At 49.8% G+C, this 11925-nt stretch overlaps 1 protein-coding gene across 1 annotated transcript in view; it reads left to right on the top strand.

Annotated features, from left to right (window-relative positions):
- The window catches only part of LOC103263835 (dual specificity phosphatase DUPD1), a 26096-nt gene extending 14955 nt beyond the window's left edge, over positions 1-11141 (top strand). Inside the window, exons 2-3 of the mRNA XM_008061498.1 lie at positions 4377-4597; positions 10864-11141. Of these exons, the coding sequence (XP_008059689.1) occupies positions 4377-4597; positions 10864-11105 (463 nt within the window). The 3' untranslated portion in view covers positions 11106-11141. The remainder of the gene's footprint in view (positions 1-4376; positions 4598-10863) is intronic.
- The last annotated feature ends 784 nt before the right edge of the window (positions 11142-11925 follow it).

Here is an 11925-nt window from a genome sequence, read left to right as displayed (position 1 = left end):
CCCAGCTAATTTTTTGATATATTGTAGAGACGAGGTCTCACCAAGTTGCCCAGGCTGATCTCAAACCCCTGGGCTCAGGCAAGCCTCTAGTCTCAGCCTCCCAAAGTGCTGTAATTACAGGCTTGAGCCACCGCACCCGGCCTTCTTAGCCTCTTTCAACATAACATGAGCAGATAATTTATCTGGCCATGAAACTTAAAAACAATGCACTACAGTGCCAGACACCACCCTCTGACCCTACCCTGTTCCCAATAGTTGCTGAGCTGGGTGTCTGGCCCAGCTGGGGGCTGGGCAAAGGTGTCTGTGATGATGGCTCTGCCTTCATAATAGCGTCTATATAAGAAGTATTCTGTTTATTTGCAGATCCTCATGCTGCTATGAATGCTCTTGGAAGTCCTCAGCTGAAGTCTGAGCAAACTAAGCCAGGGGAAGTCCATCTCCCCTTCCTGGCCCAGGTGGCCAAAGGGCCCTGAAAATGTGCAGCAGGCCTCAAATACCCACCAGGTCTCATTGTCCTCATGAGCCCTTTTTTCTCCCTCAGACACAGCAAGCCAGCCCAGTGGGGTGAATGTAGAGGTGTCAGGTAAGGAGTCTTGTTGCATCTCTACTCCATCCTTAACCCCAAAAGCAGCAAAGTGCAAATTGTCACTTATTCAGACTGCCGTTTGATTATGTTGAAACCCAGTTACTAAACCCAGAGAGAACAGTCTTTATGGTGGGTAGGGGCTTCCTGTCAAGGAGAGTTAATTTTAATTTTTCCACTGAGCTCAACCTCAAAGTGAGGTTGACTGGTACTCAGCAAGACGGAGTACATCAGTGGAGGCTTTAATTGAGCACAGATCTGTGTCCCAAAAGCACAATGTTTGTTGTATACGTATTTTGGGACAAGAAGTAAAATGAAAAACAGAGCTTTCTGAGGAAAAATTGGAAACAGAATGTGTTCCGTCGTCAGGATGGCAGCACTACAAGCCAGGTGGGGGGGGGGTGGCTCAGTGGGGCTGCCCTCCTCCCTATGCCACAGTTCCAACGGGCTGTTTGCAAATGTTTCTAAATGCTCGGCACCTTTCTCAAACACACCATCGTAGTTCTCATGGCAAACAAAATGCTCCAGGAAATGAGTGACAGTCGAGGGAACACTTGGCTGAGGGTCCATAGCATGTGTTTCTGATGTGGGGCTCTTCTTGGCTCAGGACATTGGTCCATGCTGGCATCCAATATGGTCACTTCTGTCAACATCCTTTCACCAGTGGCCTTGAGATGGGCTCTCAGTGGGAGTACAATGCCACTTTTCTTCTTACGGTTATGGTTCCAGACTCCTGTCACCTCTTTCCTGAGCTTCATGCTATTGAGGGAAATGTCTCCTTACAACTCAGAGTGGATTGCCACTCCACAAATACTTCTAAAGCTCTTCTTGACCCCAAAACATAGATCCTGGCATCTAAGCACTCCCATGACCAAGTCCCACTCCTTTTCCAAACCTTTCTCTCCTCTCCTCTCCTCTCCTATTTTATGCTCTGGCCAAACCAGATCCCTCTCTGTTGCCACCATTCCCAATCTGTCTCAAGTCTTTGACATCGCCTTAGTCACCTTGCTCTCTTGTTTATACAACTGCAACTGCCTCCAACAGATTTCCCTGTTTTTATTTTTTGCCCCTCTCCAATCCATCTCCACACAACAGCCAGACTGATTTTTTTTTTAAGTTAAGTCCTCATCTCTTCCTTTATTTATTTATTTATTTTTTTGAGTTGGAGTCTCACTCCGTCGCCCAGGCTGGAGTGCAATGGCACACTCCTGGACACCCCAGTGTCGACCTGCTGGGCTCCGGCAATTCTTCTGCCTTCCAAGTAGGTGGAACTACAGGCACACACTACTACATTCAGCTAGTTTTTGATTTATTGTAGAAACGAGATCTCGCCAAGTTACCTGGGCTGGTCTTGAGCCCGCAGACTCAGGCAATCCACTGGCCTCGGCCTCTCAAAATGCTGAGATTACAGGTTGAGCCACCAAGCTTGGCCCATCCTTCTCTTCAAACCCTCCAGATCGTGTGAGGCTAGGAGTTCAAGACCAGCCTGGGTAACACAGTGAGACTTCATCTCTATAAAAAAGTAAAAAATTAGCCAGGCGTGGTGGTGTGCATCTGTAGTCCTAGTTACTTGGGAGGCTGAGGCAGGAGGATCACTTGAGCCCAGGAGTTCAATGCTGTAGTGAACTACAATCATGCCACTGCATTCCACTGCATTCCTGGGTGACAGACCAAGGAATGCCACTGCATTCCTGGGTGACAGACCAAGATCCTGTCTCAAAAAAAGAAAAACAAAAACCTTCTGGGAACATTCCACCACACTTACAGTAAAATCCAAACTCTTCCCTATGGCCTACAGCGCCCATCATGATCCAGCCCCTCCTACCTTTCCAAATTCTTGTACGACTAATCCCCTTGCTGCTTCAGCCACACTGGTTTCCTTTCTGTTCTTACCACTTGCTGTTTCCCTGCCTGGATAAAACACTTTCTTCCACCTCTTCCTCAGCCGTGCTTCTTCTCATCCCTCAGTCTCAGCTCAAATGCCACCTCCCTGCATCGGACTTTCCTGACCACCTTGCCGAAAGCAGGCCCACAGTCATTCTGCATTATGTCTCTCGGTTTCAGTTCCTTCGCAGCTCTCACTGCTATCTAAAAGTATCTTTATTTGTTTGTTGTTTATTTGCAATCCCTATGGGAATATGAACTTCCCTAGGGACCTTGACTAACTTGTTCAAGTCTTTACCATCAGCACCCAGGACAGTGTCTAGCACACAAGAGTCGAACTCATCATCTGGGCATGATTGATTACAGAAAAAAATGAACGTTTTCTGAAAGGCCTTCAATATCTCCAGCCGTCATACCTTAGGTCGTGCTCGTTCCCTGACTTGGTGTGCCTTTGCTTCCCTCTTCCCCTCCATCGCCAAGTGTTGACCCTTACAGTGACGCGGGCTCAAAGGCCCCTCTCCCACAGTCACATAAAGGCTCTCCCCACACCTACCAGGCAGGAAGAACTGCTTTCTCTGGCAGCCCACCTCTGCCCCCAGCCCTCACCATGCTGCCTTTTATTCTAGTCATGTTCCAAGGCCACCTACCTCAACATGTCTTTATGCTTTGTTCCTGGAAATCTTTGTCTAGAAAGATAAGGTTGTAACCCAGGGGTCTTCAATCCCTGGGCCAGGGACTGGTCATGTGGCCTGTTAGTACTTGGTACACAGCATGAGTAGCGGGCAAGCAAGTGAAGCTTCACCTGAATTTATAGTTGCTCTCCATGGCATTACCACCTGAGCTCCACCTTCTGTCTGATCAGCAGTGGCATTAGATTTTCAAAAGTGCAAACCCTACTGTGAATTGCACATGCGAGAGATCTAAGTTGCACGTTCCTTATGAAAATTTGGTGCCTGATGGTCTGAGGTGGAGGAAGTGGCTGCTAATACAGATCAACATTAGCAGCGAGGTCTGACTGCACAGAGATCATAATAAATCAACTGCTTGCAGACTCATACCAAAATGGTAACTTCATAATAATTACTTCATTATATATTACAGTTTAATAATAGAAATAAGGTGCATAATAAATGTAATGCACTTGACTCATCCAGAAACCATCCTTCTCCCCCCAACCCCATCCACGGAAAAATTGTCTTCTACGAAACCTGTCACTGAAGTCAGAAAGGTTGAGAATGGCTGCTATAACCCCTTAAGTAACTTCACTGCTGGCTCCAGAACAGCCCTCAAATCAACTCAAACAACAGACTGCTCAAAAAGTTCTCCTCAAAACAATGCTTTGCCAAATTAAGCAAAGGACGAACCAAAGAAACATTTTCACATTGACATTGTGCCCACCAATCCTGCCAACATCAGTTTGAGAGCTTTGCCTGATACCAATCAAATCTTCTTATGGAAAGACTTGTTTTAAGCCATTCCGTTGAGCCTCGACTTCCAAACCCTATAAATATCCAGAGGTTCAGAAGAGAGGGCCGCCTTAAGGTCTCAGGTTATCCTGGCCGCCTTTCGAGGGATTTGGCAGGTCATCTTAGACCTGCGACCACCGTGGCGTCCAGCCCCAGGCTCTGCTGTATTTAGTGAAAGAGAAAGAATGGATGAGCAGATGAACAGCTCGTCTACTCCACCCTCCAGTCCTCTCTCCCTTCTTGCAGCAGTCGAGCCAGAAGCACGAAATGGTGCAGGCGGCCTAGAGGACTAGGTCAGAGCAGAGCTTTGGGACCCCATTCGCAACCACTAGTCTTTATTTCGGAAAACAGCATAGACGGCAGGAAGCCGTGCGCGGCCCCGCGTTTCCCCGGAGGCGGGGTCGGGGCGGCGCAGCCCACCGGCCTTTCCCCCTTGCGCCCAGGGCGACGGCGCTGGACCGCTACAGGCTGCAAAAGGCGGGCTTCACGCACGTGCTGAACGCGGCGCACGGCCGCTGGAACGTGGACACCGGACCCGACTACTACCGCGACGTGGACATCGAGTACCACGGCGTCGAGGCCGACGACCTACCCACCTTCGACCTCAGCGTCTTCTTCTCCTCGGCAGCCGCCTTCATCCACAGCGCGCTGCGCGACGACCACCGTAAGAGTCCCGCCGCCCGCCCGTGGCCACGCCCCCCCACAGACACGGCTCCGCCCCCAGACCGGAGCCGGGCCCCACCCAAGGCCCCGCCCACCTCAGGCTCCGCCCCCAAGCCAGGACCCCGCCCCCGGCTCCCGGCCGCCCCTCCCGAGGCCCCGGCCGGGAGCGGGTTCTGCGCGTGAGAAATCTACGTTGGTCTGAAAGGAGGGGTTGGTTACTTGTGCGTGAGGAAGAAAGGTCTGAGGCCCGGGAGGTTGGGAGACTTGAGGACCTGTCCCACCGCGTGTGTCACTGAGGGGGTTCTGGCTTTGACTGCCGCTCTGCGGAATTGGAGTCGGGAGAATGTAGAGGAAGGGCCCTTTGGTCTGAGTCTTCGCTCAAGAACATCAGCCATCCCTCGAAAGGGCGGGGGCGGTCTGGGCGCCCCTCACGTCTGGAACCGCGGCTGAGACACTAACTGTGCCTGGGCCTAAACTCCACTCATAGCCAAGGGCCTTGGTGTCAGGATATCCTCAGGGAGCTGATTTGAGTAGGAAACCATGGAGAGACTTTAAATCATCCTGCCAACCAACCAAGTTCGCAGCCGAGCCCCCATGCCTCCAGTCAGCCTAGTGAGGCCTCCCATAGAAGTTGACAGCCTGGGCTTTACTATGGCAAGCTGCACTTGAGAATCTGGGTTTTGCATCTGCCATGTCCAAGTTTCCCAGCGTTAATTAGCCATTTTTAAAATCACAGTACTAGTCCTTGTGCTCAAAATGCACTTTTAGCTGGCCTAATTCAGCAAAAGCTACAAGGCTATTTTGGAGAGAAGAGCATGACTTAGGTATGCATCCTGTAAGACAATATGCAGTTGTTGCTGCAGGGTGTACTTTGGTGGCATTCCACAGAGGCCAGAGGGACTTCAGCTCCCTAATCTGTGCTCTGACTTCAGCCCAATGTGTCACACACCCCTTGGTGGGGCCATCACGTAACTCAGGATATCCAGTTACTGAAAACTTTCTTGCCACAAGAGGTTGTGATTACAAGGCTCACTGACTAGCCAAATGGCCTACTTCAGGAACTTGCAACCTGAGACTGGACCTAGGCCAGTTCTACTGGACAGTCATCCCAAGGTGGCCCTGGCCACCTCAGTGGCCATCCCTAGGTGGCTCTGATCCCACAGCCAGCCATAGCCACCAACGATTTGTCATTATTCTAGTTCAGAAAGCAATGTCACAATGAAAAGAAAAACCCATAGAGCTAACGAGCTCATATTAGAAGACGCCTCATTTCTAAGCTGTTCTTTTATGAGTCTATTTATGAACCTTATTTTATGCTCTGCACATTCTTGATTTCCAAGCAAAATCAAAAAAGCAACTGGACTGAGTCATCACCATGAGGTGCAATTCACCTCATAGGATTTAAAGTTAACCGAAAACATATTTGACATGAAAAAAACAAAAGACTACAACAACTCAATCCTTCAGTTTCTGTTTAGTGCACTCACTTGCCATTGCTATATCTCAGACCTTACCCTTAACGAAAGGGGTCTAGCAGACTTTGGAGGACACAGGGCTGGGTTCAGATTCCTATCGCACAACTTACTAACGATGTGATTTCTCTGAGCCTTGGTTTCTCCATCTGGTGATGAAAATATTTACCTTGAAAGGTTATAATGAGGATCAGCAGTAACGCGCTTCAAGCACTTAGCACAGAACCTGGTGCACAGCAGGCTTTCGGATGTATTTGATAAAGTGGGCTCATGTACTGTGAAGCATATGACCACACAGCACATGCACATCATCATCATAAAGTTTCCAATCCCCCCCCAAAAAAGACATTCCAACTTTGAACTAGTAAGATATACTCACATGAAAGCCTGTTTTAGGTTCCTGGCACGCCATTTTAGAGTCTGCCTTCACTGCCAAGTCAGGAAAGAATCAGTCTCTCAAGTCAGATGCTTAGACCCCGGGCAGATCACAGAGCATCTTGAGGAGGTGTCAGGCTGGTGAAGATCATGCCAGTTAGACTAGGTGGTCAAAAGCACCCAGCAAAGAAAGGGTCAAGAGAGAAGAGCATATACACTGGTCAGAGAAAGCGCTGGGGATAGAATGAATGGGTGGCGGTGCAGGGACAGGGAGCAGGATGTGACCCCATTGCCAGGTGGGAGGCCGGGCCCCTTCTCGGTGCCCTCTGCACTTGTGTATCCAAAGATTTCCTCAAGTCAGCGGCCAACTCTTTGGAACCTGGTAGAGTGGAAACGAATGGAGCTGGCTGCATGGAAGGTAGGGGCTGTGCGTAGGGAGCGCTTGTGGTTGAGTAGGGGGCTCTGTATCCCATTCAAAGGGGCAGCTGCCGCTCAGTCTCAGCCAGCGTTTCTCTTGTGAGAATCGGTGCAAATATGCTAGATCTTCCGACTTTTCAGGAGAAAAATCTCCAATCTAGATTTTACTATAAAATTGCTCACTTTTTAAGTGTTGATGGCAAATTGAAATTCTTACAATGTTGCAAAGGGCAAGCTAAAGCAATCCGATGGCCATCAGTTTGCAACCTGTGCCTGGAGTGGTCAGAATAACAAAGCAAAAGCACTGCCATAGACTACAGCAGGCCCCAGGTGCCCAGCCTGCCTGCCACATGCAGTGGGTGGCCTGGTTATGTCTCATCATGCACTGGAAAACCAAGGGACACTACTGCAGCATTTTAGTGCCAGACCCACGTGTACGTCCCTTTTTTTTTGAGTTGGAGTCTCACTCTGTCACCCAGACTGGAGTGCAGTGGCCGCTCCCGGCCACCACAGCCTCGACCTGCTGGGCTCCGGCGATCCTTCCACCTCAGCCTTCCAAGTAGCTGGAACTACAGGCGTGCGCTGCCACGCCTGGCTAATTTTTTGATTTATTGTAGAGATGAGGTCTCACCAAGTTGCCCAGGCAGGTCTTGAACCCTAGGGCTCAGGCAATCCACTCACCTCGGCCTCCCAAAGCGTGGGATTACAGGCTGAGCTACCAAGCCCGGCCTCGTACGTCAGTCCAGTCAAAAACCAAGGCATCTCTCTCTGCTTTCTCCTGTCTTTCATATTCTTCGTTGATTGGTTTCAGCCACATGTACAGTTTTCCTACCCTCTGCCCCTCACAATCATTTTTTGAAAAACTTTCCTTGTAGCCCTGCGGAGCTGTCCTCATGGCTTGTAATCAGCCCCCGGGGGCCCGCGTCTCCCATCCCTTTCCCTGATCTGGCCCTTCTGAGAGAACTCCCCAGGCAACCTCAATCACACTGGAAAAAAATCTCAGAGGGAATCTAGTCCACTGTCCTGCTCCGACAGCTGGGAAAACAGAGGCCCAGAGAAGCCAAGTGACGTGACTAGGGTCACAGAGCTAATCAGAGGATGCACCATCAGGACCCCTGCTTGCCAGCAGGGATTCCTTCTGTCATGGAGACCTCACAGAAGCGTCCTTTGCCCTTATTTTGAGCACCTAGTGACTTGGCTATGTAAGAGGTCACTAAATATCATGGATGGGGAGGCATGCCAGCTGGTTATAGATTCTGAAACAACTGAACTTGTCATTTTTCATCAGAAAAAAGAAGTACTGACAGAATATCGCCACAGGAGCCCCAGTTGGGCTGCCTCAGCGGCTCTCGACGCAGCGCCCTCAGAGGTGAATTAGTGTGGCTTGAATTTAATGAAATCTTCTAAGAAACTCCAGGGCAGATGTCGTGAGGCTCTAAAGACCACTCTCCTTTAGTGTGTCCTTTTTCTTAAACACTCCAGAGCTTGCTTTTGAAGCCATCTTAAAATCTATTATGGATAAGGTAGGTATGAATAAATAAGTGAAGTCTGCTTTTGTGCAGGAGGTTGGTTCTCTGGTGCTTCTAATAAGTTTTAACCAGGCTAGATTTTCACCAAGTGTTGAAAGGGTCTCCTGCCCTGTCTCCCCCCAGCCCTGGCAGTTCATAACACACCTTACACTCTTTTTCTCAGCACTTCCACACACCTAGAACTGTTTGGGAAGAAGAAGGAAGTCTAGCAGAATATCGTTGCACATTACTGAAAAAGGCAGGTTCCCAGATAGTGAGTGGGAGACAGGCAAAGGGCATCCCCTAAAACTGAGAAAGGAGGCTTCTTACAAGAGTGCACACCTGGCTGGGGTGACAGTAGAGCTGGTGGGTATGTCTGATTTGAGTGACAGAGACCTACCTTCCAACCACCTCTGAAAACATGCATTTGAGGAGCAGTAGAGATTCTGGGTTTGGTTTTCTTTATAAGAGTGTGGGAATTCACCTTTTGGTTAAGGCCAAAGGGGAACAATTAAATAGAAACCAGCATTTTCCGAACACAGACTGTGACCTATTAGTGGATCATAAAATCAATTTGGTGGGTGTGACCAGCATTTCTTTTTCTATAAAAATGGAATAGATTAGAAAAGAGTAGAAAACATCAGCAGCATGCATTGCATGTAGTAAAGGTGTGTATTATTTTGTGAAACTTTTGTCTGGTGCTCACACACTTGGTATACCAAATAGCATTTAAGAGCACACACCCTGGTGTCAGGCTGCCTGGGTTCAAATCAGTCATGGGTCTGCTACTTCCTAGCTACCTACTCACTTCTCTGCACTTCAGCTACCTCGTCTGTAAAATGGAGATCATAATTTTATCTATGTCATCAGGTTGTTGTGAGAATTGACTATGACAAAATACAGAAAGTGCTTGGAAGAATATGGAGGCAGAGTGAGGCCATGTACACATCAAGTGTGACTTTTATCCTGCTGTGTTTACTGGGGGTCACACAGAAAAAATCTGAAAGCCTTTGATCTAGAAAATGGCAGCTCTGACAGTGCTACCTTTGCTCAGGGCCCTAGTCCCAGCTGGGTCTAACTCACAGCCTCCTGCTTTCTCTGGTGAGGTCTGTGACGAGTAGTCTAAATGCAGCCTGCCTGGCCCGTCTCTCCTGAACTCTCCTGAGAGCAGTTTCCCACCACGCGATGCTGAACCCTAAAAAGTCGTGCTTGGCAGAGCTACCGAGTAAAGAGGGAGCAGTGCCCTGAGAGCCTGAGGACAAGCCTTGGAAGGAAAGTGGTTGGGCTCAGTCAGGATCTAAGGCCTCTAGGGAGGAGCAGGCCCTTTACTCCAGGGAGACCTACCAAGCTCACATGTCTGACAACACTCACTCCTAGTCTTGAAAACAAAATTCAGCTCTAGGAGCTCCTTCCAGAGCTGAATGTCTTCTCTCCCTCCTTTCGGCTTTCTCTCCCACCCCCTTTTCCATCTCCCGCTCTTTCTCCCACCCCCTCCACCTCCCTTCCTCCTCTTTCTCCTCGTAACAGACTTCAGGCCCCCAAAAGGCTTAATGAACTACAGCTTTCATCTGTTTCAAGTATTTAGTCATGACAGAAAGAATTACCTTTTTTTAGCTGGAGAGGAAGAAACGCTTTAGTTATCAGCAGAGCTGGCCAGGGGCCAGGCAGCCTCTGGAACAGTCTGTGGGGATTAGAATGCCAGAGGTAGCCATTCATCTGGCTGGACATGTCCACACCTTGGGAGCACAGTCTTGCCAGCTGAGACCTTAGGGCCAGCCTCCCCCAGATCTGACACAGCAATCAAGAATCGGAACCCAACCGGGCTCGGTGGCTCAGCCTGCAATCTCGTGCCTTTGGGAGGCTGAGGTGAGTGGATTGCCTGAGCTCGCGGGTTCAAGACCCGCCTGGGCAACTTGGCGAGACCTCATCTCTACAATAAATCAAAAATGAGCCGGGCGTGGTAGCGCGCACCTGTAGTTCCAGCTACTCGGAAGGCTGAGGCGGAAGGATCTCCAGAGCCCAGCAGGTCGAGGCTGCGGTGGCCGGGAGCGGCCACTGCACTCCAGTCTGGGAGACAGAGACTCCAACTCAAAAAAAAAAAGAATCGGAACCCTTCCTCTTGCTCTCCCTTCTGGCCGTGGTGAACAAGGAAAAGGTGACCCAGCCGCACTAGAGACCTCAGGAGCATGGAGGGGTGGGACTGGAGGGCCGCCTGATTGGCTTGTGGAGAGTAGCAAACACAGATGGTGATAAAATAGTTCTTTACCCAGTTCTCTACCCTCACAATAACCCTATGAAGAAGACACTGATAGTATCCCCGTTTTACAGATGGCAAAACTGTGGTGCACAGCTGCTGAGTAACTCGCCCAGGTAAAGGGCAGGAGAGTGAGAATCAGGATGTGAGTGGGTCCTGCCTGGGCTCCACACGCACACCCTCACCCACCGCGTTACCCGCCCCTTCAGTGTGGGTTTTCTTCTCCCTACTCCATCCGCAGATAAGATCCTGGTTCACTGTGTCATGGGCCGCAGCAGGTCGGCGACGCTGGTCCTGGCCTACCTGATGATCCACAGAAACATGACCCTGGTGGACGCCATCCAACAAGTGGCCAAGCACCGCTGTGTCCTACCCAACCGGGGCTTTCTGAAGCAGCTCCGAGAGCTGGACAAGCAGCTGGTGCAGCAGAGGCGACAGGCCCAGCGCCCGGCTGGTGAGGAGCACGCTGACAAGGCGCTGTAGGGCCCTCCTCTCGGGTGAGCAGAGACACTTGGGAACGGTTGAAAATAGCTCTGGCCTTTGACTTCGTTGGTCACGGAGAAGGGACAATGAAACCCAAACTTGACTTCTTCCAACAATCTTGTTACACTTCCCGGTGTGTGCTGGGAACAGGGAGGATCAGAGCCGCCTCCTGTCAGAGTCTAGTTCTCAACTTCCCAGCAAAATGGGAGAAGTGGGCTCCCAGCAGAAACAGTTACAGACGAGCCCACAGTAAGATGGAAGAGACAAAGGATTTTAAAATGTATAGGCATCGGGCTATGATTAAACGTTTGTCTGAAAGGAAAGTCACGTTCTTACACAAATAATTTATAAATATAAATTGATTTTTTAACCACAGAAAAGTACTCAGTGAACGGTGTCACACGAGCGTTTTTGCACAGCTTAGTTGAGTCTTCCCCCTGGACATCCTGCATTTCTGTACCATCCCATGTCCCATTTGTCTTTTCTGTGGAATCCCCAGGCTCGTGTCACCATCTACGGATGCTCATGTCATCTGGTAGAGGTGGGAAGGGGGTACTGAGCTCCTGTACGGAGTCCCTGCTTTGGACTTCTTTACCTTCCTGAGGCAGCCAGGGCTCCTCAGAATCTTAGCCACAGCTGCCATGACCCAGGAAAACTCAGTGGATTGTGGTAAACTTGAACAAGTAGTTTGACTTTCTAATTTTGAAAGAAAGAGAGAGGAGATACTCCTCAGGGGAGAACTGGGGGAGCCTCTTTCCTTTTGGTTCTAGTCAGGGCAACAAGGGCGGTTTTCGTCCCAGCAGGAGGTATTTGCAGATGT

This window comes from Carlito syrichta, unplaced genomic scaffold (genome assembly GCF_000164805.1).
Source record: "Carlito syrichta isolate Samal-C Ts95f unplaced genomic scaffold, Tarsius_syrichta-2.0.1 Scaffold94740, whole genome shotgun sequence".
In the NCBI taxonomy this organism is placed as follows: domain Eukaryota; kingdom Metazoa; phylum Chordata; class Mammalia; order Primates; family Tarsiidae; genus Carlito; species Carlito syrichta.
Note: the sequence above shows the minus strand (reverse complement) of the source record. Positions and strands in the feature narration are given on the sequence as shown.